The sequence below is a fragment of the Globicephala melas genome, chromosome 14 (genome assembly GCF_963455315.2).
Source record: "Globicephala melas chromosome 14, mGloMel1.2, whole genome shotgun sequence".
In the NCBI taxonomy this organism is placed as follows: Eukaryota; Metazoa; Chordata; class Mammalia; order Artiodactyla; family Delphinidae; genus Globicephala; species Globicephala melas.
In genome coordinates, this window is record NC_083327.1 from 79,818,279 (window position 1) to 79,845,059 (window position 26,781).

The following is a 26,781-nucleotide window of genomic DNA, read 5'->3' on the forward strand; positions in this document are numbered from 1 at the left end:
TGTGAACAGGGATATACAAATATCTCTTTGAGTTGCTGCTTTCAGTTCTTTTGGATAAATGCCCAGAAGTCGAATTGCTAGGCTATATGGTAATTCTGTGTCAGACTTTTTGAAGAGCTGCCATACTGTTTCATGGTGGCTGCACCATCTTACGTTCGCCCCAGCAGTGCACAAAGATTCCAGCTTCTCCACGCCCTCGCCAGCACTTGTTATTTTCTGGTTTTTTGATGATAGCCGTCCAGATGGGCATGAGGTGTTATCTCGTGGTGGTTTTGATTTGTATATCCCTGAAGATTAGTTATGTTGAGCATCTTTTCCTGTACTTGTTGGCCGTTTGTATATCTTCCTTGGAAAAATGTCAGTTCAAGACCCTTGCCCATTTCCTAACTGGATTGCTAGTTTTTTTTGTTGCTGAGTTGTCATAGAATTTAAATGTATCTTTTGACAGTGTAATATGTTCTGTGCGCAGATAAGCGTATTTGTTTGTTCGTTTGTTCAAGCACCCAGCAGACATATTTTGAGGGGCTCCTACGCAGCTGGCCCTGAGCGCAGAGCTCTGCGTGCTAGTGCATAGAACGCGATGCAGGAGCCCTTCAAGGTAACAAGCTGAAATCAAGCCCCGGCCAGAGCAGGACAGCGTGGCTTTAAAGTGAGAGTCAACGTTGCCCAGGCCGCCTCTGCAGCCCCGAGAGGCAGAAGTGGTACAGGCTGCCTGAAATGAGGAACTGGAGAGATTCATGTAGCAGAGAGACCAAAACTGGAAGGAATTCAGGGAACTGCGAAGGATGGTATAGAAATGGGCAGCCAGGGAACCTTGGTGGGTAGCATCTGCTCTATGACCTGAGACTGGCAAGTAATATAAAGTCGTAATAAGGCATGTTCAGGAAGAAGTGATAAACACAGGATGGGAAGCTGTGCTTGGATAGGAAATGCAGATTCCTATTTTAGGAGTGAAGTAGTTCTAGGTGATGAGGCGAACCCAGGAAGAGCTCAAGTGGAGCAGAGTTGAGGCCGTTAGCATGAGGCCCAGGTGTGTGGCAAAATAAAGGTAGATATTGGAGTCCCTATGGATTTGGGATTGAAGGAGAGATTACCTTGTTCACACAGTAATTGTTACCTCACTGCCAGGGCATTGCTTAATACCTCTGGCATGTGTTACACTTTTCTGTTTATTTGCCTTATTTTCTTAAAGTCAAAGGCCACGGTTTGTTCATTTTTCTCACCTTCACTGTGCTTAGAATGTAGTAGAAGCTTGACGGCCTTAACCATTGCAAAAGTTCTCATCAGCTAGCCCATGAAATTAACATAGGTCCTGAATTTAAACCATTTGAGGCCCAGGGATAAGAGAGGGGCTTGGCTCATCTTCCTTTGGAGAAAGCTATTCACACAGTGTCTCAGCATTTTAATAAATTGTTGACTCTTTTTTCATTTGAGGGTCTGTTTCAGCCATTGGAAAAATCGCCTCAATAATATAAAGTTAAATAACGATGCTACTAAAAACCAAGTACAGTACTGCTTATATGTAGCACCAACTTAACTGTCGTCTGTAATGATTCTAGAATCACATGTCTGTACTGTGCCATTCAAGTTGTCCAAAGGCAGGAACGTTTTTATAGCAGGAAGGAAGTTAGGCAATTTATTGGGCTGTTTATAAAAAGAACTAAATGCAGTTTAGATCGGATAACTTATTTCCAAGTTAATGAGATTGTAGGTTATCGCGTACAAAGCCGTTGCCCAGCACAAACTGGCGGCAGCCTCACTTTAAAACTGATTCTCCTGAGTTACTCACAACAGCAATGCCTGTGGCTGAAGCTCCCAGAAGGAAATACACTGTAATTTATTTTCTTTTCCTTCCTGTCATAATTTAAAAGTCTAGAGTTGATCACACTAGGTGCTATCTGTAACCATCTACATGTAATTGCGTATATGATCCTTTGACCACAGATTTTGAGGGTTAGCACCACTGACGGAAGTTCACAGGCTTCGGTAATTCAGGTCTGTGTGTTTTTTATTTGGTTGGATGGTTGGGTTTTTTGGGTGGGTTGGTTGGTTTGTGTGTGTGTTTTAGCTTTATGAACTTTTTTTGCAATAAAGGCAAGTTGGTGGAGTTGCCTTATATTCTGTAAGGTTCAGGTGTTGATGTAAGATATTTGGGTAAAAAATTAAAAGAGGAAGATGGCAGGTGTGGGAACCGAAAAATCAAGTGACGGAGTGCATTTACGGTCATAGACTTCCGGCTCTTGAAGGAGAATTCTTTAGCAAAACTATTTTTGCCTTTTTTTTTAATTGAGAATTAATTGTACCTGTTCTCTCAAAGCTGCCACAGGTGTGTTTTTCCCATTGTTTGCTGTAAGTAGCTGAGAAAGTCCCTTCTGGGCTGTCTGCTTATAAAATACAAGAACGGCATGTTCTTTCAAAACGGAGATTTGGGCGACTGAATCCTGAGCTAGCTTTTATTACTGCAGCTTAGTTGGTGGCCAGATCATTGTAACTTAATATTCAGAATTGTCCATGGCTCCAGCCAACACAGTTTTACGGTGAACAGTCATCACCTTGGTCTATTTAAAAGTGAACTCTGCTGGAAGGCTTTCCTCCTGTGTACTCGCCTGCACAAACATTAAACACCCCCTTCTACCAGGGGCTGTGAAACATTTGAAGTGCATTTCCTCTAAGACAGAGATCCCCACCTTCTTCCTAGGGGAGCTCAGAAAGGAGGGAAAGCAATTGGGAGACAGGAGGCCCCTCTGACATTCCCGGGTTCTCACTCCTCGTCCCAGGGCTGCATCAGCCAGCAGCTGCGTACCTGGATGGCCTCTTTTTCTCTCTCTTGGGCCAGTGTAACTGGTTTGACCCTTTTGCTGTCTCTTGACTCTAATCCTGCTTGAAAAGCTTATCTTTAACATGGAAAGGACACCCCGCTTTTTATTCCCTTTTAAACTTTTCGAGGACTCCGCGCAGCGCACTGCTGCACACAAACGGTGGTGTGGTGAGCAGGCTTTCAGGTCCGGCCCCAAGCGTCACCAACTCACTCATCTCAGGCTCTGCTGAAACTTCCTGCACGGAAGCTTTCTCTGCTCCCCTGTCTGAAACGATCCCGTTGCTCTGCCTCTAGCCCCTTATTCTACCGTTGTTACCTCGTAGCATTCTTCACTAGCTGACACCGTCAGGTAGTCCGTCCCTGTCACAGAGCCTGAGGCACTTCTCTCTCCCCGTCCCCCCTCAGAGCGTCAGCTCCGTGAAGGCAGGGAGCTTCTTTTATTCCGCGTCAATCCCCAAACGCCCAGCATGTGTCTGGCCCACTGCGCACATTTGACAGGGATTTACTGACTGACCGATCGACAGCTCAGGAGGCGAGTACGTGATTGGACGGATGCATGGCACGGATCGTGTAGCAGCAGGAGATGAGGTCGTGAGGTATTTAGCGTCTCTTTGCGTGCATAAGGGGTTGAAACAGGCCGTTAACCTTCCATGATGCTGTGGCAGCGGAACTAGGGTGAGCAGACTAACCTGCTTTCCTCGTAAGTAGCTGGCGTCTGACACAGAGAGAGGGACAGCCTGACTGTCCATTGGCCGCTCCTCTCGTACCTCTCCGGCCCAGGGACACCTGGCATCAGGCCAGCAAACTCACCAAAGCACCAGGTTCCCGCCACACGGATACTCCCCGAAATGCAGCTCGTCGTCTTGCCCTTCTGCCTTAGATTTACGTGCCGAATACCTACACAAATTAAGTTCTAGCCATCGGTTCTAAAAATAGTCATTTTGTGCAATTTGAGAAAGCGATGAAGTCCACACATTTACAGCTGGGTTTCTCCCTAGCAGACCGGCAGCTGTTCAAAAACAAAAACATTCATCTGCGGGAGTCGCCTCTGTGTGCACCCTCACGTGTTCCCAGGTTCGCTGGAAGAGAATGTTTGACACCGTTCTCTTCCGCTGCAGCTAATCCTGGTGGGTGGGATGTGCCTGGGGAAGATGAGCTTGGACGCGCTCTGCCGGGGGCAGTGAGCAGGGGATTCCTGTTCTACCTGCAGCGACGGGTCCCAGGGGCCGGGGCTGCTGAATCGGGACGCCCCTACCCTGTGTCTGCGGGCACGTGTGTTTACCACCGCCTTGATTCCTGTCCTTTCTGAGAAAACGGCAAGCTTGTACTGAGGGCTTTGCAGGCTGGAGCGCCAGTAAACAGCACAGGAAGATGAGCACCGGCAGGAAATGAGACTTGTAAAAAGTAAGATGACATGTAAAAAACTGTAAAAGTATAAGCAAGGTATAAAAGGATTTTGTTGTGTTGTTAATTTTCTTATTTATTTATTTCCAGTTTTATTAAGATATATTTGATATGGACACTTTGTAAGTTTGAGATCTACGACGTCTGGATTTGCTATACGTATGTATGGCAGTATGATTACTGCCGTGAAGTTAGCTCTCAGCTCCCTCATGTCACATAATTACCACTTCTTTTCTGTGGTGAGAACATATAAGGTCTTCTCTCTTAGTAACTTCTAGGTATTTGTACAGTATTGTTAACTGTAATCACCATGCTGTGCATGGATCCCAGGTAGTAGGACTTCCTACGGGCTTACAGGACTTACAGGGATCCTGAGAGGTCATGGCCCTACTTACTGGCCTCAGACTCAATGGTAACTATGACAGTCAACTTCCCCATGTCAGTGATACCTCAGCATCTTCAGACAAGAGTATCAGCTTTCACTAGTTGTAAATTTTTCCTTACTTTTCTAATACAGCTTTAAGATTTATTATGGCAAAGGCACCAGTATTTATTTTGCTACTTTATTATCTTACGTGGGGCATATGCTGTAAAAATAAATTCAATGAGTGTGATTTCCCCCTTTGCTGAAATAAATAAATCATCACTGACTTGGGCAAGTAAGTGAATGCTGTACCGTACTGTACTGTACTATAAATTCCTAGTGGTAGTGGTCTTGTCCTGCTCTTAGAAAAGGGGGTTTCCTGGTCACCTTGCTCCAGATAACAGGTCCTTTGAGACCCTGCAGGCATCACTTCTCCAGGCCAAATTATTCCAGTTCTTTTTTCCCAGGTCTAGTTTTCAGTCCTTTCACTCCTCCTTGCTGAGAATTCTCAGTTTTCCTCATTTCGCGATGCCGGGTGTGGAGGGCACAGCCCTTCCTCCACCTTCTGCTGCTTCGCGCTCACCCGGCAGCGCCGCGTGGCTGGGTTACCGCCGAGCGCGGGCCCATGTGACCGGGGGGCTCTTTTCTGCCACAACGAGTTATTCCGGTCATTGTCCCCTCGTGGTTTATGCAGCTCGTTTCTCCTCTTATCTGTTGCCTTTTCTACACATCCGTTGTTGGGTCTGTTTGTGAGTAAAATAGCCTTGACCAAGCGGATTAAGGGGAGAACTGTGGGGAGAATTGGGGTTCGTGACTGTATTTGTGGTTGACAGAGAGGCAGCGCGTTGTAGTAAGATGAGCATAAGCAGCGGGGTTGGGGGATGGGTGAGAATGTGCTCTCCTGCTGATCAGCTGTGAGTTACGGAGCTCTCTTAGTCTCAGTTTCCACATATGTTAACTGGGAATAATGATGCCTGTGTGGCAGAGTTGAGAGGATTAAATGAGATAATACGGGTGCTTATTAAGATACCTTAATGTGCAACTGGAATGTAGTTAGTTTTTAAGACCTGATTGTTAATTTTTGTTAAGATGGGTAGTGATTATACCTGTAATTATAACAGATAGGATCTTTATCTGTTTATAGACTTGAAAGTCTATAAAGTGGTTTAAATTCCTTTTTACAAAGCTATAGCATACTTATCATAATGATAATCTTATAGAAGACCCTCCCAAAACATGTAATCAGCTGTTAACACAGAGGTAATTACTATGAAAAGCAAACCAGGAGGAGGGAGGGGAAGAGAGGATGAATATATGTGTTCTTGCATTGTGACCACTGGGACATCAGGTAGATGGATTCAAAACTCATGGAAAATTGGAAGAAAGAAGTGTCTGGTATTTTTGCAGCCAGTTCCAACCGAGTCAGATTGTGCTAATTGGAAACGGTTCTTCATGATTTGAGCTGTAGGTTGTAAGTATTATCTTCGGAGACTTGGGGGTTGGCAGGGCAATTTGCAGCTTTAAGATCAAGCATGATTATGCTACCAATAGAGCTTTGTCCTAAACTGCGCTTACGGGGGGTCGGTCATACTGAAGAAACTCTCTTCGTATATTTTTTATGTGTCGTCTGCCGTGTCTTCGGCAGTGATTATGTCTTGCTCTAACCTAACAGTTTCCTCTGTGGGGGTCTACCCTCTGTGAGGGATCCTTTTATAAGGAGGCCCTTCTTGGAAGTACTCTGAAGCCCCCAGACTGAGCTCCAGGCCCTGTGACCCTCCTCCAGGGGACTGCGGCTGTGGTCCTACCCTGCGGCTGCGCGCGGCCTCGCCATGATGGAAATGAAGTTATCTTCAGCCTTGCATTTTTGTTTTGAATTCGAAGCCAGGATTAGCTGACCCTGGAGGCTATTTTAAGCAAGTGTCTTCATGTGTTTCTTTTATCTTGATGCCTGTCACTAAAGTGTTGTGAAACTTCTCTTCCTGTTTCCTATAAAAGATCTGGTATCCCCACTTCTGATCTTGACTTCATTAAATTGGAACTCCACCTGTCTGGACCAGAGTGAGCGAATCCTCTCGCTGCTTCTCCGTCGAGACCCTCCGCCTCTTCCTGGGCTGACCTTTCCTAGATGGCGCCCCTGAGCTTCGGAGTCTTTTTCCCAGTGCAGCCAGTTTCTAACTTGCATATTTGGATTCCAGCCTGCCTCTTCAAAGCCAATAATGGCCACAAACCCCTAGAGCAGCTGCCACAGGAACTGTGTCCCTCTCTCTCCCCTTTCCTGCCCCATTGGCTCAAGGATGGCTGAGAATAACAGTGATTGAATACCTGTGGGTTATCACCTGTGATGAGTCCCAGAAGCACTCTGATTTCTTTCATCTCCTTTAATCCTCACAGCCCCCTTTTGACTCATGAGAAAGTATGAGACTTGTATTATTCCCTGGGTCATGAACTTGTGACTCAAATCCAGTGTTGATCTGACTCTGAAATGTTCCTTATAGGGACAAAAGGGAAGGGCCATCTGGTCTACCTCTCCAAGCCTTGGAAACTACCCCTGTTACTTGAGGATCCAGGTAGCCAGAGCCTCAGTAAGGAATACGGGTTACTGTGTACCGCAGGCTGTTTGCATCTCCTGGCAGAGATGTCATTATATGGAGCTAGGTTAGGTTTTATGTCACCAAATTAAATGAGATAATACCTGTAAAAGAACTTGGTAACACTATTCCGGTGCTTTGTGCTCTGGCCTGAGGATCTAACTACTTTTCAATGAAAATACCGACTTTTTTTTCCCTTAATTAATTAATTTTATTTTTGGCTGCGTTGGATCTTCGTTGCTGCGTGCGGGCTTTCTCTAGTTGCAACGAGCAGGGGCTGCTCTTTGTTGCGGTGCACAGGCTTCTCATTGCGGTGGCTTCTCTTGTTGCGGAGCACGGGCTCTGGGTGCGCAGGCTCAGTAGTTGTGGCTCGCGGGTTCTAGAGCGCAGGCTCAGTAGTTGTGGCGCACGGGCTTAGTTGCTCCACGGCATGTGGGATCTTCCCGGATCGGGGCTCAAACCCGTGTGCCCTGCATTGGCAGGTGGATTCTTAACCACTGCACCACCAGGGAAAGGCTGAAAATGCCGACTTTTTATAATGTAGGATTTAATATCCTCGTCTGTGCTTTTTAAAACCAACATTCTAAAAATCTGTTAGATCATTTTATTTCACTCGACAAAGAGAGCGTGATCTTTCTTTGCTTTTCACAAGAGCAGAAGCTTACACACAGTCTCCCTTCCCTTCCCGGCAGCGCCCCATCATCTCCATCTGCTGGGGACACCGGGACTCTCGGCTGCTGATGGCGTCAGGACCGGCCCTGTACGTGGTGCGTGTGGAGCACCGGGTGTCCAGCCTGCAGCTGCTGTGCCAGCAGGCCATTGCCAGCGCCCTGCGAGAGGACAAGGACGTCAGCAAGCTGACCCTGCCCCCCCGCCTTTGCTCCTACCTCTCCACTGCCTTCATCCCCACCATCAAGGTAAAGCCTTCCCCCTGCTCCTTCTTCACCCTGCTGGCTGCCTGCCTGCCCCGGAAGGACCGCCGGGGGGAGGGCGGAGTCAGGGAGATGGGCGAGAGGCCCAGAGCAGTACCACAGAAGTGGTGCGGCTCCCCAGAGTTCTGCCGTGGTCCTCCCTGTGTGCTGTCTGTCCCTAGCGTTAGTGTCCATGGGGGACTCGCCTTGTGTGATGGACGTGAGCTTTCTTGTGGTAAAGGCAGTATTCCGAGCCTGACTGCCGTAGCCTCCCGACGGTCAGTCCGTCCGTTCAGTCCTGACTTGCGGGCAGATGCTGCCATTGTTCCCACATGAGACAGCGGGAAACATGTTCCTAGAAGTCAGGTAACTCGCTCCATCGATAGTTACGAAAATGGTCGGGATTGAGCCCAGTTCAGTCCTAGGGCCTGCCTTCCTCACCACTGTGCTGAGGAAGCTGACCGCTGCCAGCACTCACTGTCAGCTGTCCTCTATACGGGTTGTAACCCAGAAACTAGTCTGTTCTCAGTGGGAGTGTGTGGAACATAGCTGCCAGTTGCTGTTCAAGGGTGGGTTTCCTCCTTAGCCTCTGGCCCTCTGCACCTTAGGTTCTTTTCTGTATTCTCTTTTTTGTTTTTTATCTTTGCTTCTAAGTATCAGATTGGCTTGTTGGTTACTTTTTTTCTAAAACGTCAGAGTTTTAGAACCTGTTATGATGTTTTTTTTCTAGTTGGTTTACAATCTTGGTTTTGCAATAGTGGATTCTCCACCCTGGCTGCACGTTGGAATCACCTGGGGGAGTTTTTAGAAAATGCACATGCCCAGGCTTATCCCCTGGAGATTCCAGTTTCATTGTCTGAGGTGGGATCCTGGCTTAGGTATTTTTTAAAAGCCCCCAGGAGATTCTTTTTTTATTCTTTGGTCATACCATGCAGCTTGTGGGATCTCGGTTCCCTGACCAGGGGTTGAACCCGGGCCCCAGCAGTGAAAGCGCCGAGTCCTAACCGCTGGCATTCTGACACACACCCAGCGCTGCGAGTCCCTGTTTCACGGCACATAGTTAACCCTTCCTGAGCTGCAGCCAGTGCAGAGTATCAGTGGTGCCCACACTCGCTTCCTTCTGTGTCCTGCCTCCAGCCCCCAATTCCAGACCCCAGCAACATGCGAGACTTCGTCAGCTACCCGTCGACCGGCAGCGAGCGACTGCACTGCACCATGAAGCGCACAGAGGACGACCCCGAGGTGGGCGGCCCCTGCTACACGCTCTACCTGGAGCACCTGGGCGGGCTCGTGCCCATCCTTAAGGGGAGGCGCATCAGCAAGTTGCGGCCCGAGTTCGTCATCATGGACCCGCGGACAGATGGCAGATCAGGTGGGGCCCCCTCCCCCGGAGGCACTGAAGCCCTGTCGGGTGTGGTTGTGGAATAGCCTTCCTGGCGAACTGTGCGGAGGGGGAGCCTGTGGATGAAACGTGAGCCTGTCTGGGCTGGCGAGGAGCATCCCTGAAGCTGCTCCATTTCCAAAATCCCGTTAAAGTTAATGACTCTCTTAATGTACTTTCTGATGGGTTTTTAACAGCGTTTTGTGCGGCTTCAGTGTGGCCGGGTCTGTAGAGGCAGCGCGGGCTCCAGTCGGGGGAAGCTGGCGTAGGCCTTCTGGGAATGGCGACTTCCTCTGTCGGTTACTCATCAGGTGTTCACTGAGGACCTTCGTGTGCTGGTGGAGGCCATCGGAAAGTAGTAGTGAGGTGCTGTCTCCGCCCCCCAGAGGGAACGATAGAACTGGAGTTGTCAGACCTTCAGCCTGCCCCCCAGCCTCCCGCTAGCACCTTGCTTCTCCTCCTCTCTAATCCACCGTTAACTGCTTTGTAGCCGACCTCCAAGGAAAACTGCTTGTTCACCCATAGAGATTTTGGCATGGTGAACCACCCCTGCCTTCCAGAAACCCTCCTAGACTGGTCTTCCTGACTCGGTGGTGTGTCCAGGTGCTCTCTGCGTACTTCTTTCTCGGAGCCTCGAGGGAAGGAACCGTGTTCTTTTTGTTGGTACCGTGTGTGCTAGCCCGGGGCCCCCACCTGGTGACTGGCATGGCCTGCGTGTCCCCGCCAGCAGGACCTGCCAGCCCGAAGGTGCTGCCGCCTCCCTGTGGAGTCTTGCCCGTCGCCGTGTCCCTCAGGGCCCGCGGTGGTTGTCAGGCCAGGGCTCCGTCTGGCCCCCGAATCTCGGGGGCCTGCGGGGAGGGAACTGAGTCATCGTGGTACCCCCAGGGCCTGGCATGCACCTGACCTTGAAACGACACGAGCTGAATTGGGTTTGTTTCCATTAGTTCATCTTTATTCTCTCCACTTCCCGTCTCCCACTCACGCTCCTGCCCATTAAGCTGGGCTCTGCCCCTTGATATGTCCCCAAAGCCACAGGTCGTGGGACGACCAGAGTCATCCTCCTGTCACAGTGCAGTGGGCTTTCTCAGCCTCCTTGCCCCTCCAGTGTTTTATATAGTCAATCCACCTCTGTCTGCTTTTCTTTATTCACTCAGCATCTGTGGCAACATTCTGCTACCAGTGTTACTGTATAAAATTGAAAGCAGTACAGCTGTACTTACCTTAGTCAGTTTTGTCTTCAGGAGCAGGGAGAGCGAGTAGAAGGAGTGGAGGCTGGTGAGGAGGCAGGTGGAGGCAGGAAGGCAAAGTGAGGAGAACAGGCGAGCAGTGGACGTGAACTTGGAAGGAAAATGCGTTTCAGGGGATGGGAAAGAAGAGAGCTGTTGACGATGAGCGTGGCCGACGAGGGGACGTGTGAAGAAGGGCTGAGCGGCACACGCGTCCCGGCTTCTCACGGGCGCTCTTGCCTCCCAGGTTCCTCCCGGGCACGTGACTTCATAGAGCCTATGCTCAGGTGACATCTTGAGGGGAACTTGAGTGCACAGCTTGCCTCTGTTCCCCGGGTGCATGGATTTCCTGCTGAAGAACAGGACAGAAGCCGGGGGGTGGGGGGACGAGATGTTTTATTTTTGTAGTTAAAAGAAGTTAAAAGTTGTAAAGCAAAGTGATTCAATAAGGTGTGTTTGGTGCCTACTTTGTACACGGTCCTTGAATCTCCTGCAGCTGTGAAGCAACGCCAGGGCGTCTCTGCTTTCAAGGAGTTCATAATCCCTTTTGGACGGCAAGACAACACTCGAAAAGTTCATTTAAAAAGTCAAGATTTAAATACCTTGAGACAAAAATAGAAGATGTACCACAGGCAGAATATGACTAATTACCAGCTGAATGGTGAACGTAAACGGGTGCAGAGGAGGAAAAGCTCCCTGACCAGGAGAAGCCAGGAATTGCTCATCGTGAGAAGCGGATTAACTCTTCCAAACCTGCACATCGTTGTTTCTCACGTGTGGTCCATGGGCCGCCTCCCTGTAAGTCACCTGGAATACTTACTTAAATAGAGATTCCTGGGCTTTTGCCCCTTAGGTTAACTCAGCAGGTCTGGAGGGAAGCCTAGAAATCTGCAGATTAATGGGTGTGCAGGTGATTGTTATGTTCTAAAGTTTGTGATCCACTGTTGTAGATGTTCCCCAAGCAACTTAACAGATGTTCCTCAAAATTACCACTGTATGTTTTTATAATAGATAACATGAATCCCAATTATTTTTTTTAGCAGAAATCCACCAGTTCTCAAAGGATTCTCAAAAGGAATCCTTAGAGCTTGCGATGGACTGAATTGTGTGCCCCCCAAATTCACATGTTCAAGCCCTAACCCAGGGTTACTGCATTTTGGAGACAGGGCTTTTAGGAGGTAATTAACGCTGTCATAACGGTGGGCTCCTCATCCGATAGGATTGATAGCGTTCTAAGAAAATGAGGAGGGAGAGCGCTCTCTCTCCCCTCCCCCCTCTCCCTCTCCCCTCCCCCCCTCTCTCTCCCCCATCTCTGTCTCTCTCACGCGCTCTCTCTTGCGTGCTCTCTTGCTCTTTCTCGCGCTCTCGCTCTCACGCTCTCTCGCGCACGTGCTCTCTTTCTCTCTCTCTCTCTCTCTATATCTCTGTCTGTCTCTCTGTCTCTGTCTCTCTCTGTCTCTCATGCGCGCTCTCTCTCTGTCTCTCTCTCTCTTGCGCGCGCACGCACTAACCCCCCCCCCCCACATGTGCACACACCAAGGAGAGGCCATGGGAGCACATAGTGAGAAGGTGTGGGTCTGCAAGCCAAGGACACGGCCGTGCTGGCCCCCTGACCTTGGGAATTCTCAGCCAACATTACCGCACAAGCCAGTTCCCCTCCTCTCGCTCCCTTTTTTTGTACGTGTGTGGAGAACCTTGACTAATACAGACTGTAGTACTGAGAAGTGGGGTGCTGCTGGAACAGATACCCGAAGATGTGGAAGCAGCTTTGGCGCTGGGTCCTGGGTAGAGGCTGGAGGAGTTCTGAGGGACACCTTGGAAATACGGAAGTTAGGGCGATCTCTGGTGACGTCTCGGGCAGAGTGAGGAGCATGTTATTGGAAACTGGAGGAAAGTGACTCTTGTTATAAAGCGGCAGGGAACGTGGCTGAAGTGTGTTCTGGTGTTTTGTGGAAGATAAAACTTGCAAGCCAGTGAAACTGGATATTTACCCCAGGAGATTTCTGAGTGGTTTGGAAGGAGTGGCTTGGTTCATCGGGACTGCTTAGAATAAAACGAGAAAGGGGAGGACGAATTGAAGAAGGAATTGTTAAGTACAAAGGAACCAGAACTTGAAGATTTGGAAAATTCTCAGCCTTTCCACACAGGACGAGGTGAAGGCAGGCTGTTGGACATCTTGGATTTGCCGGGATGGGATGAGAGAGCTGTTTGTAGGAACGTACTCTGTTCTTCAAGAGAGAGAATGACCCCAGCGGCAATTCAGAGGTCAGCAGGGCCACTGCCGCAGTTTCAACAGGCAAGACGGCCTCAGCCCAGAGCCTTGAACCGCAGCCCAGCGTACCACGGAGGCGACACAGAGTATTGAACCAAAGGGGATTATTCTTGAGCCTTAAGGTCTAATGGAATTCCCCTTACTAGGTTTTGGACTTGCGTAGGACCCATCGCCCTTTCTTTCTTTCCTTTTTCTCCTCCCTTTTGGAGCAGGAATCCCTCCCCTGTGCCTGTCCCACAGCTGTGTTTTGGATGCACATAACATGTCTGCTTTCACTGGTTCACATCCGGAAAGGAATTTTGCCTCAGTGTGAATTGTACCTTGAGTTTCACCCACATCTGATTTAGATGATATTTACGTGAGACTTTGGGCTTTAGATGAGAGTGTTGATGCTGGTGTGAGGTAATAAGACTTTGGGGGCTGTTGGGATGGGATGAGTGTATTTTGCATGGGAGCTTGCCATGAATTTGAGCGGGGCAGCAGGGATGGGATGCTGTGGACTCTGGAGTTCGGGCTCTTAGGGGTAATTAAGGTTGAACGAGGCTGTTGTAAGCGTGGGGTCCTGATCCAATAAGACTGGTGGCCTTGTAAGACGAAGGGAAAGAAGAGATCTCTCTCTCTCTCTCTCTCTCTCTCTCTCTCTCTCTCTCTCTCTCTCTCCCTCTCCCTCTCCCTCTCCCCTCCCTCCCTCCCTCCCTCCCTCCCTCCCTCTCCCACACACACACACATGCACGCACTGAGGAAAGTCCTTGTGAAGACACGGTGCAGAGGAGACCATCGGCAAGAAAGGAAGAGAGCTCTCACCAGAACCTGACCTTGCAGGCACCTTTATCTTGGACTTCCAGCCTCCCAAACTGAGAAAATAAATTTCTGTTGTTTAAGCCCATGTCCGGTGTTTTTGCCACAAGCCTCTTGCCATAGACACCTTTGCTGTGAAAAATAAAATAACTGACTGACACTTTGGTTTGACAGTTTGGTTTCGGCTGGTTGAAATGCACTAGCATTTCTCCCAGTTAGCGACGTTACTGATGGCTTTATTGGGCTAACAGATGACGATGATTTGCCCAGAGAGTTGTTTTCCTATTTTGAAACACACTACGTTGGAGGAGAAGGAAGCCGAGGGCCTCAAAGGTGCAGAGCTGAACCCGTGTTGAACCCGTGTTTCTCGTAGAACTTTGCAACATCTATCAGCAGACGTGGGACCGTATGCCAAGAACACGAACAACAGTGTAGGGGCATTCCCAGCGCAACACAAAGCTCAGCCACAAATACGCAGCCTAGTATTTGGAAACCACTATCTCTCTTTTTTCTTGGCCGCACCATGCAGCATGCGGGATCTTAGTTCCCCTACCAAGGATCGAACCTGTGCCCCCTGCAGTGGAATGGCGGATTCTTAACCACTGGACTGCCAGGGAAGTCCCAACGTATCCCTGTTAATGAAGGAAGAAATTTGGCAAGAAAAAAAAGTGCGGTGTCAAATGAGGAGACAAATAAACAAGCAAAAAAAAAATAACTTATGAACAAAAGACTTGGAAGACAAGTGCTTAGGTACAACCTACAAAATCAGTTATTGGCACAGTGTTGCCATGAATCAATACACGCCTTAAATGCATTCACATATTTTGTATTTCACAATAAAGTCCTTGTAATTTTGTTACTCACTTCTCATGTTTTATTATGTCCTTTCTAATGTTCCCCTTTCATGTTTCATTATTATGGCGAAATTACACGCTAGGGAGACAGCTAATACAGTAGTTACGAATGTTTGTGCCCCCATCCAAGAAAGGATTCAGGTGTTGAAATTCTGACGCCCAGTGAGATGGTATTAGGAGGTGGGGCCTTGGGGAGGTGATTAGGTCATGAGGGCAGAGCCTTTATACTCAAGAGATTAGTGCCTTATAAAAGAGCCTGCAGGAGGATCCCTGGCCCCTTCTGCCACGTGAGGACACGGTGAGAGGTCAGCAGTCTACGGTCCCGAAGAGGGCATGACCAGAACCCGGCCATGTTGGTACCCTGACCTTGGACTTCCAGCCTCTAAAACTGCAAGACAGTAATTTCTGTTGTTTGTAAGGCACGCAGTGTGTGGTATTTTGTTACAGGAGCCCAAACAGACTAAGGCTTCAGTGAAGGAAACGAGCAAACGATATGGTATATAGCAGTGGTTAACAAGTGTAGGTCAGCGTTGAGTTGTGTTACTGAACTTCCTCAGGTCTGTGGACTGGCTCTGTGCTCATGAACATGCGAAAGTGTTCTGTGAGGTCACATGCCTGTTTGAATCATGGCCAAACTTCCTTTGATCCAGGAATAATTTGCGACTAATTATAAATGAAGTAGTAGAAAGCACTGCTCGGGGCGTGGTGGAACTCAGATGCACAGCACTCTGGCTCGCTGGGTGCCGGAGCTGTGCCTCCTGATTCAGGCAGCAGCTTAAGGGGGTGAGGTAGTGACGGGCTGGGCGTCAGCAGCCTCCCTGCCGAGTTGTTCTGCTTTGCCTCCTGTGGCCTCCGAGAGGCCCCTGTTCACAGATGTCATCTCCACATGCTCAGAAACTTGGCGCCGAGTTTGGATTAACAGACTCATCCTTTCCAGTATAAACAGCCCTTTAAACGATCTAATCACTCACGTTCTATAAGTTAGTTCACGTGCCTTTTTCTATCACCTGGCAAGGCTCTCGGAGCCTGGAGGGATGAGGCTTTGTCAGCAAAGTGATTCTGAAGCACGGGGTACTTCCAGTGAGGGCAGAGCTGGGTTTCGGGGGGTTTTCGGGGGTGAGGGGGTGAGGAAGGCAGCAAAGGAGAGGGGATCTGGGGAGGATGTTAAATGTGAACTTCATCTACTCTGCGGTTTGGTGACAGCCTGCTCTGTGCACATCATCTTCTGCCTGATGGCCAGCTGGCCCCCATACAGGCACCTCAGCGGAGCCCACAGCTACCGCCGAATGTTCTACTGCATGGGTCTCATTCCAGCCATTGCTCGAAGCAAGCCAGCAGCTCCTGCAGGTGGAAAAGCCAAGGCCCACCGGCAACCTTGTGGCACTTCCAAGACCACCTGGCATCCAGACGTAAACTTCTGGGAGTCCCTGAAACAGACCTGACATGGGTCTTGGTCCAGAGCAGGCCTGGAACCAACTGGGGTCTTCCTAGGTCTCAGGGCAGTCACTGAGTCAGCAAGCCCCTTGCTTGGCGTGGGTTCCGGGGCCGCCGCAAGCCTGTGTGGCCCCAGGTGGCTGCCTGGTGTGTCATGAGGCGCAACAGCACAGCCGTTTTGGCTCCAGCCTTCCGCACAGTAAACAGGGCCAGACTGTTTTGTACATTCCAGAGGCGTTAAAATTCATGCCCATTTTGATAGCAGTAGAAGTGCCTACTTTTGCTTAGGAAATGTAAGAGCATAAAAAGGTAGATGGAAAACAATGTCCTGCTCCTTTCTGTTTCAATCTCTAGACTTAAACTGATGGCCTGTCAGAGTCAGTCTGTCCTCTGGTTTCTAGTAATGACCATTGTTAGGGTCTAATCGACATTACTCCCCTAAATTTTGCTGGTTGGTGTCTTACCAGATGAAATCTATGGGAACAGCCTGATTTCCACGATGATTGACAGCTGCAACTGCTCAGACTCCAGTGACATTGAACTGAGTGATGACTGGGCTGCCAAGAAGTCTCCCAAGATCTCCCGAGCTAGCAAATCACCCAAACTCCCAAGGTAATTTCGGTCTTTAGGGGTGCGCTCCCTTTTTTGTGTCTCCGAAGGTGTGTCTGTTGTGTCTGCAGCAGAATCCCACTGAAACCAGCAGCTGAAGAGCACAGCCAGAGGGCGTCGTCGCCTTTCATCTGGAAGATCTGCCCGCAGTAATCACAGCTTCCTTCATCCTTGCCTTTGGGATAGAAAAAGACATCCAGTAGCAAGTCTGCTAAACCCGCAGAAATTCCAGGGGTGGTTAGCACTGACGGTGGGTGGCATGGGGTGGCCATAGCCAGGGCACTTGTTTTACCTTCCAGTTTGAGAAAAGTAAGAAAAATGTTTTTACGGTGTATGTAATGAGTTAAAGAAAGTGCAGAATTACATGCCTATAATTATGTAATAGGGAAAAAATAGTGAACTAAAAAGAATTAGATCCTAAAGTTTGTCCTAAGGAGTGGCAGAAAGCTGAGAGGAGGTGGAAGGGGCTACGGTGTTGTAGATAAGAAACCCCACGTGCCCCATCCTGGCTCCCTGACCTGGACACCACTTTCCTTATCTATGGAAGTTAAAGGGTGGACCAGATCTTCACTAAGATCCCTCTGTGATGCTGTGCAAAACCAAGGTATAATTCACATACAGATAGAGTCCCGCCCGATCTTAAACACATAAGCACGGTGTAGTTGATAAACCAGTGTATTCACCACCCAGTTGAAGATGGGATTTCCATCACCCTGGAGGGTTCCCTGGGCCCTTCCTGTTCGATACCTGCACCATTCTGACTTCTCTTGCCGTAGGTTCGTTTTGCTTGTTCTTGAACTTCATATAGATGGCGTCAAACAATACGTGCTCTTTTTTTTTTTTTGTAGGCTTTTTTGCTCAACATAATGATTTTGATTCATGCATGTCGTTGCGTATATCAGCAGTTTCTCTTTTTTTGCTCTATGAAATTCCCTTGTTACGAATATACTATAATGTATTCCATTTACCAATTGATGGATATTTGGTAGTTTCCAGTTTGGAGCTATTATGAATCAAAACCAACTGTAGATGTTCTTATACAAGACCTTCTGGGGACCTATGCACTTGTTTAGGAGGGGAGTTGCAGGGCCATGGGGTAGACATGTGTTGAACTTTATGGGAAGCTACCAAACAGTATGCCTAGGTGCCTGTACCATTTCAGATTCCCACCAGCAGTGTATGAGAGCTCTCACTGCTCCCATTCTTACCTGCAGTTGAAGGTCGCTTAAAAAATTGTATGCATTCCGGTGGGTGGGAAGCGGTATTTGGTTGTATTGGGTTGGCCAAAAAATTTGTTTGGGTTTTTCCATATGATCTTATGGGAGACCCGAACAAACTTTTTGGCCAACCCAGTAGTTTAATCCTGGTTATCTCCAGTGATTAATGATGCTGAGCAAGTTTTCATACGTTTGTTGGCCATTTGGGTGTCTTGTGTTTTCTGACTGTGAGTCCTTCGGCAGATACATGGATTGTCATACAATCTAATATGTGAATTTCTTCTTTCTTTGTCCTGTTGAGGAACTCTGTGTCTACCCTAAGGTCATGAAGACATTCTTCTGTTCTCTTCTGGATGCTCTGTAAAGTTGTAGCTTTCATGTTTCGCTCTCAGATGAATTTTATACCACAGATTGATTTTTGTGTAAATATGAGTTAGGGGTAAATGTTTGGGTTTTTTCCCGCGTAGATATCCATTTGCTCTAGCAAACTGATTGATTTCTTTTTTCATCTTTATTCTAAGCTTGTTAATTTGCAAATTAGATTATGAACTTTCCTACACTTCTGCAGTGTTTCCGCTTTTCCCGTTACTTAAGCAGAGAGGCCATTTAACACATAAGTAGTCAAATCCTTCACGTGTAAATGTCCATTTGAAGTTCCTGGGTGCGGCAGTCTCCAGAGCTGGTCCTCCTTCCTTCCGTCTTTCCCAGCGTTGAATCCCCTGCACACAGCAGCCAGGCTGGTTGTCCTCGCACGGAGATTTAACGAGCTCTGTCCCCCTCAGCCCTAGATATCTTATCAAGCTCTCAAGCAGTATACGTGAGGCTTCATGGTTTTCCTTCATAGAACGCCATCAACCTTACCATGTTCATTTTTATAATACTCTCTTTGGGGTAGATTGGCATTAAACACGTATGTTCCCCATGTCATAAGCATAGGAACTGAAGACAAACTTTAGATCTAATTTAAATATTGCAGGTGGTGAAATGCTAGATAAGTCTGTTGAATTCCAAACATTATGTATTAGGAATTGTGAAATCATTGTGGTCTTAAGGTGAGAAATAACTCTTCCCATCCACCATTTCCCCGGGACTCATTTTGTAAACCCCCGGCAGAAGGCATTTCTAAACGTACTCTTCGTCAATAGGAAGTAAAAGTTAATTCTCAGGGGTTCCTTACAAACGAATCGCTTCATCTAACCGCAGTATGCTTTAAATATGTGCTATTTGATATACGATTCTGTCCTTCTTTCCTCATGTTCGTAAGGCAAAAGCAGGTGGGAGGGACTTGATTAAATTAAGGGCCCAGCCTCTGAGAGAGTGACACCACGGGGGGCTGCTAGAAAGTGAGGAGGGTCCGGGAGCGCCGGTGGGTGCCTGACCCGTGGCCTCGTGTCTGCAGGATCAACATCGAGGCTCGGAAGTCCCCCAAGCTGTCGCGTGCGGCTCAGGAGATATCCCGGTCTCCTCGCCTGCCCATGCGCAAGCCGTCCATCGGCTCGCCCAGCCTGACGCGGAGGGAGTTTCCCTTTGAAGACATCACTCAGGTAGTGTCTTGAGCCCCGCCACGCACCCCTCCTCGTGCGTGCATGACAGCGGCTGAGCCCTCGGGACCGTCTCCGTGCCTGGGACGGCAGTGCCCGACCCGGGCGCCCTGGAGAAGAGCCCTGGTTGCCCCCCTCGGTACCCCTGCCACCTCTTCATCCCGCTGGGCCTCCCTCCCACCTCGGGCATCCCTGCTGCTGCCACGAGAACCTTCTCTCAGGCAGCTCTGCTTGAGACATATCCTCATGTCCACCTCTGCTCCCTCAAACTGCTCCTGACCCCCCAGTGACTCCCAGTGTCTGCGGGAGCCCAGCCCCAGCTGCGGCCCCGCAGTCTGGCCTGCCTGTCTCCCTCCTGGTCCCCCTCACCCCGGGGGCTGCAGCCTCGCTGTTGACTGGCCTCTTCCCACCTTTGTGCCTTTGTCCTGCCTGCGTCTCCATCTCCGGGTCATCGGGCCCATCCTCTCATCTCCTCCCCCTTGTTTCTGCCTTCACGCTTCCAGATATAAGTTCACCTCCACGCCGAAGCCTTCCTTCCCTGACTCAGCCAGAGTAACCCCAAAGCATGTTGTTTATAGCTCCCTTATAACATTGCTCCGTGACTCTCTGTCTGCAAATAATTACAAGCCTGATCTCCTCCATCAGCTTATGAGCTCTCGGTGCCTATGTGTATGTGTGTGGGCAGGGGGGAGGTTTAAGTGTAATTGACCTACAACACTATGTTAGTTCCAGGTGTACAATGTAGTGATTTGATACTTTTATACATTTCAAAACGGTCACTGTGGTAAATCTAGCTGCTGTCTGTCACCATACAAAGTTATCATAATATTATTGACTGTCGTCTCCATGCTGTACATTTTACCCCTGTGATGTATTTATTTTGTAACTGGAATTGTAGCTCTTAATCTCCCTCACCTGTTTCACTCATCCCCCCCCACCCTCCCCTCTGGCAACCACCTGTTTGTTCTCCACGAGCCTGTTTCTGTTTTGTTGTATTTGTTCATTTGGTTTGTTTTTTACAGTCCACATATAAGTGAGATCATACAGTATTTGCCTTTGTCTGTCTTACTTCACTTAGCATATACCCTCTGGGTCTATCCATGTTGTTAGCAAACGGCAAGATTTCATTCTGTGTATGGCTGAGCCATATTCCTGTGTGTGTGTGTGTGTGTGTGTGTGTGTGTGTGTGTGTGTGTACCACAGCTTCTGTATCCATTCATCTATTGATGGGTAATTAGGTTGCTTCCATGTCTTAATTATTTTAAATAATACTGCTATGAACTTTGGGGTGCATATATCTTTTCAAATTAGTGTCTTGGGAGTTTCACTTTCAGAACAATACCCAGAAATAGAATTGCTGAATCCTATGGTAGCTCTATTTTTAGCTTTTTGAGCAGCCTCCATACTGTTTCCCACAGTGGCTGCACCAGTTTGCATCTCTACCAGCAGTGTTGGAGGCCCCCTTTTCCTGAGGAGCTACATTTCATTCGTCTTTATTATTGCCCTTGCACATGCGTACACACACACCCTACACGTATGTGTGGTTTGAGCACAGTGATAACTTTTTAAGTTTTTTGAAATTTAATTGAATGAAAAAACGTAATTGGGTGGTCTCAGGACATAGTGGTATCAATGCAACTGATATTTCTGGGAGAAATATCAAGGCTAAGAATGGAGTCAGAGCTTGGTACCTTGTGTAACAGATCAGTGACCGGGGCAAAAGGAGAGGTGAAGAAAAATGTGCCCACGTCACTTCTGTGGCCTTTCTAAGCTACCCACACACAGGCACGCTGGGACGCCGTCCGCCCCTCACTCCCAGACCTGAGAATCACAGCCCGTGAGCCACCACTTAAAAACAGGGCCTGGCATGCTGTAGTCGGCGTCTGGTACTGAAAACGGTGGAACGATACAGAGAATGAATGTTTCTGTCAGTGCCCACCAGCGACTTTTTAAGCAAAAAGTGTTGGCATTCTTACTTCTTAAGTGATTGATAGAAAATATGGAAAGAGATTGTGATTTTTCTTCTTTTCTTCCCCCCCCACCCCACAGCACAACTATCTTGCTCAGGTCACGTCTAATATCTGGGGAACCAAATTTAAGATCGTGGGCTTGGCTGCTTTCCTGCCAACCAACCTCGGTGCAGGTAAGCACTGCATGCATCCCAGTCAGAACTCAGGCTGAGAAATCAGTTTTGACCTCCAGTGGCCTAAAGTAAAACACGAGCTCTTACGACACCAAAAGGTTAGCATGTGCTTTACCTCCAGGTTAGCCACCGTGATGTTGTAAAAATTAGAATTATTGCTCGAATCGGGTTTTTTTTGCCAGTGGTGCTTTGATTTTTTTCTATAAGCCCTGACTGATAAAAATGACAGAAATAACCAAAAGCTCTGATAGGTTTCTGGTTATTTTGATTTCTAGCCTTTTACCGTGGGCAGATTTTGGTACCAGCGTCTCTAGGTTCTTGAGGCAAAAGAAACTTCTCAAGAAAGTCGAGAAGAGAGCATTGGAGGCTATTAGAACATGTGGGCTGACTGTTAGTACAGTTCTTAGTGGTAAATCTTTGTAGATTTCATTTCTAAGTACCAGATAAATATCCTGTCTGTTGGAAGCTTGAGACATCGGGGAAAATGGAACCAATGGAGGACAGAGCTGGGCGAGAACCCAGAGTGTGCGTCCTCCTCGGTACCCGACTTGAGTGAGTAGCACTAACGTGTCACTTTTACTCCGGGACAGTGAGGGAGGGAAATGACAGAGGTCCTTTTCCAAGTGGCTTCCTCCTGATGGCTCAGCCCTGTATGGGCTGAGCGGCTGTGTGTCCCCCACCTTGTGGGGTGGCCCGATCATTTGACACGCACACACCTCTCCAGAAGGCCGCCTTGGCCAGCCTGTGGCTGGGGGCCCCATCTTGAATGTGCTCTGTGTAACCTACTAAAACTGTTTTTTGTTTTTTGTTTTTTTTTTTTAAATTCTGAATCTGCCTATTAGAGCTGTGTCAAACACAGATCCTTTAAAATAAATAATTCTTGCAAAGCAGACGTTAAAAGATACGTTGCTGTGTCTGTGTCTTCAGAGGCTTATTAAGTAGTGCTGCAGGTGGATTTTGAAGTTATTCAGCTTAAAGAAGAGGAGGAATAAAGGTAAAATATAAAACTGACTTAGGACATAAGAGTCGACTATCCCTGTACATAATGCAGAGAAATCTCTTAGGGTATCTTCCACAACCTGGACACCCCCTGAAGACCACAAAAGCCTGTTCTTCAGTAGTTCAGCAGTGCGCTGCTGGTGTACACGGGGTCCTTACACCACTGTGTGAGGGTTGTGACCATCCCCATGTCAGTAAGCTGAGAACTTAGCCATCTGCTGACTGTAAACGTTGAAAAAAGGCATGAAGGAATTTACTTACTGGATCTTTTCATTCTCTCTGCCCTTATTGCTTGGACGTTGAGTAGATCCGCGAGTGGGTCAGCGAGACCTTAAGATGGGAGGGCCCGTAGGTGCCTCTGAGGCCCGTGCTGCTGCAGCGCGAGGAACCTGAGTGCCCGGGACCAAAGCCTGCTGTGTGACTGTGGTGAAATCACTGTCCTAGCCACTGACCTTTTTAAAAAGAGGGTTTTAGCTAGTACCATATGTCAAGCGAAGAGAATTTTCCATTTGATTCTACTAGAGAGAAGAAATTAACTCTTGGATTTTAGAAGGTATATTACATATGGGCACCCTATTAAATACTCTGGTAAGCTCACCAGTGTGGATGGAAAGCTAGAAGTCTGTATGGCCTGGCCTGTGGTTATTAAAAGAAAAAGAGAGTGCTGTTGGTTACTTTATATTGGATAATTGGATAATAATTTGTTTCTTTCTATTAGAATGATCTGGCCTGTGAAATTTTCTATTTTTAATTTTTTACATTTCTTAATTTTAAAAATATGGAATAAATTCAGAAGGTTTAAAGGAGCATAGTTAAGCTGTCTCGTCCTCACCCCCAGCACCTAGGTTTCTTCCCCCCCTCTGGAGGCAACTGATGTTATGTCTTAATCCCTCCTGAGATTTTTAATTTTATTTCTCTTTGTCAATCTGAATGACAAAGAATAGCACTTTAATGCATGCATTAATATTCTTAAGCTATATGGCCATCCAGAGTTTTTAGGCCGAAATGCATATTCTCTTCTGTGGGCAAGGGAGATGAAAAAGACCTGTAAGGACTGCTGGGTTGGAAAAATCGTCTTAGCCCACGCCAGTCCAAGCACGCACCTTACAGAGGTGCTTCAAAAAAGGAAGCCTACTGTGCCCTGGGGCTGCTGGCCAGCCAGCCACCAGGCTGTTGGAGGTGAGAGCTGTGGAGATAGGGTTTGGCTTATCTTAACACAAAACTTAAAATAGTAATAATTAAAGCAACTCTACATATGTCACAGGAAAGAGTGTAAAGGGAAAGTTGACGGGGCAGTTTCATCCTGATTCTTATCTACCGTGAAACTTAAATTCAGATTCATTATTTTTTTCAGCTTATTTTGTCTCTAAATATTTTAGTTGCAATCTAGGCCTTCTCTTAAATGTCCCCATTAATCAAAGTAAACCTTAGTATTTAAAGAAGCATGTGGCAGTTCCCCGTAAGTGTCTATCCTGATCATGAAATTGAAATTGAAAGTCAGTAAGATAAGAATTCGGTCCTGAATAAAAGCGGCATTTCATTCCTACCTAAGTCACGTCACCCCTTCTGTCATAGTTGCCTTCAAACAGCTCCTTGACTGCCCGAGATTCCCCTGAGCTCGGCGCTCTGGTTATCACAACTATTTTCACCAAATTATCCTTCTGATTGCAAATGAGGTTTAAAAAAATATATATCATTTCCAGCTCATTCCAAAAAAGAGTGTACGTTTTTAACATTTAAAATGTGTGGTTCTGTGGACAAACCACTGGCAGAGTGGCCGGGCTAGACCGAGAATTCGTTGTCCCTGAATCTGCACTGTGTCCAGGGTGGCGGGTCGAGTGCCAGGGGCAGATGCGCAGCTGCCCTCAGGCTCTCAGCCCGCCCGCACAGATCTGTCTTCGGAGGGCAGGGACACCGCAGCCCCATTTCTCTCCCCGTGAGGGACTCTGCTGGCACCCTGGCTGCCCTCTGCTTGTCTCTGTTGACCGTGCTTTCCTCCTCCTCCCCACCAGTAATCTATAAAACCAGCCTCCTGCATCTCCAGCCGCGGCAGATGACCATCTATCTCCCGGAGGTTCGGAAGATTTCCATGGACTTTGTTAATTTACCTGTCTTCAACCCAAATGTGTTCAGTGAAGATGAAGATGATTTACCAGGTGTGTTCACGCATGTCAGCTGGTTTGTCACGAGCCCACACCCTCTCTTAGTGGGTCGTGTTGGGGGCCAGAGTGGTAGTAGTTGAGGATTACAGCACGTCAGCCTGTGCCTGCTGCCTCAGTAAGGTTGGAAGGCATGTGAGGTGTCACGGCAGAAAGGTCACACACTGTCACTAGTTTGGGGAGGAGGGGAGTTGCCAGAGTAAGGACGATGGAGGTGGAGGTGGCTGTGAGCGCTGCTGCCACCTCGTCTCACCCTCAGGGTGATCCTCCTAGTCACGTGCCTGCATAAAGAGAAGTTAACGGGACCAATCAGACATCAGAAACGAACCCTGTCTCACGGACCCTAGGCCAGCCCTCGTCCTCTCTGTCCCTGTTTAGAGAATGACGTCACGCAGCTGACCCTATGCCCACGAAGCCCAGTTTCTCAAACCTGCCCCGTCTCCTGGGCAGAAAACCTGTGCATTTCAACGTCTCTCTCTTAAGTGCAGTGCAGGTCTCCATGCATAGGACAGAAGCCTGGTGTGAGTTAAAAGTAAAATCTGGTACAAGGTTTTAAAATCCCAGTTTACAGATTTTGAAATATCTATAGCATCTTAGGTTCATTTAAGCGCTTTCTAGTCAGGGGGTCCTATTTTGATTAACAGACTAGAATGAATTCTAATTAGTCTCCCAGTTATTGTCTGTGACTATTCTCAAAAGAAGTCCACCTGCAACAGTTTTATGAACACAGAGATTCCTCTACTTACAACCAAGCAAGGTTCTGAAAGTCTCTGGTTTCTGAGCCAGAGGAACCCTGCGTGGGCCACTGACTTTTCCTGTTCCTGGTCATTCTCAGACAGAAGGGCTCTAGTCTCGCCATGGGATGGGCTAGACACTGATCCCAGCTCAGGCTCTGAACGTGAGGGAGTTGTCTGCCTTCTCTCAGCCCAATGCTTTCTGACAGTAGCCGCCTTTGGTCCTCTGACGGTTTACCTCTCCTCATGGGTGGGGCAGATGTTCTGGACTCACGCGGCCCTGATGGGCAAGGTCTTGCAACCGTGTTAGCCTGTGGTTTGGTGAGGCTGCACACCCTTGAGCGTGTAGCCTGTGCCCTGCTAGCTCACAGCCTTGGATCTGGGAGTATCTTTTACACTTTCTCCTTATCGCCTTCCATTCTCCCAGAACGTGACTGATAGAGCTCTCGCTAATGCTCAGCTGTTGTTGTAATCGTCTGTGGTTCCCTGTGGAGGAGGGAACGTTTGGTCTCAGAGTTTAAACTCAGTGCTTCGTGACGCGACAGAGACTCTCGTCTCGTTCAGTGGGGAAGACACCTGTCGTCAGTATTCTATACCAAGGAGAGAACGTCTGGAAGAGGAAGCTGAACAGGAATAGTAGAAAACTTGGGACAGGGCCCAGATTCGTGCAGCCAGGAGATAGTTACCTCTCACAAGAGGACCCCCCGGAAGGGGAGAGTCTGTTACAGGCGCTGAGGGTGGGCTTAGCTTTTCATGAACCAGCTGGTTTCGTTCTGAAGTTCTGGTGAACGGTCAGCCGGCCTCTGCAATTAGCCTGTTAAATTCTATTTCCTGCTCGGATACTGGTTGCCACACAGCACTCAGCTTGCCGTGCTCGGTGAGCACTTCAGACAGGGCAGTTCAGACAGTGGCTCTGAGCACATGCACGTGGTCTGCAGATCAACGCTCAAATATACACTTTATTAAATCCCCACTGTGAACAAATAGGATATATTTACAGGGTTTATTCAATGGGGCTCACCTTATATACCATTTGAAATGCTAAAAAGCAGCTAAATTAGGAAATGACCCTTCCCCTCATATGCAGATTTGCTAGAGGAGTCTTTTCATTGGTTTCTCTACTGCATTTCACATGGTTCTATTTACAGAAACTTAATTGCTGTACAGATCTCAGACACACACCTGCTGCATGACACTTCCCACACTAACCAGTCCGTGACCCTGGATGAATCCACTCTAAAGAAGCCTAGGCACTGAGTCCTCAGTGGAGTTTCATACTGTACCAGGGCCCTCTTCTTGCACAAAAGAGGGGGCCGTTTTATGAATATC

General features: G+C 48.1%; 1 protein-coding gene across 3 annotated transcripts in view; it reads left to right on the top strand.

Annotated features, from left to right (window-relative positions):
* TULP4 (TUB like protein 4) overlaps positions 1–26,781 on the top strand; it is a 224,608-nt gene that overhangs the window by 190,946 nt on the left and 6,881 nt on the right. For all 3 annotated transcript variants that reach the window (XM_030853049.2, XM_060283534.1, XM_060283535.1), the window contains 6 exons: positions 7,867–8,091; positions 9,223–9,457; positions 16,518–16,662; positions 19,276–19,420; positions 21,467–21,560; positions 24,572–24,715. In XM_030853049.2, coding sequence (XP_030708909.1) covers positions 7,867–8,091; positions 9,223–9,457; positions 16,518–16,662; positions 19,276–19,420; positions 21,467–21,560; positions 24,572–24,715 — 988 coding nt within the window. The remainder of the gene's footprint in view (positions 1–7,866; positions 8,092–9,222; positions 9,458–16,517; positions 16,663–19,275; positions 19,421–21,466; positions 21,561–24,571; positions 24,716–26,781) is intronic.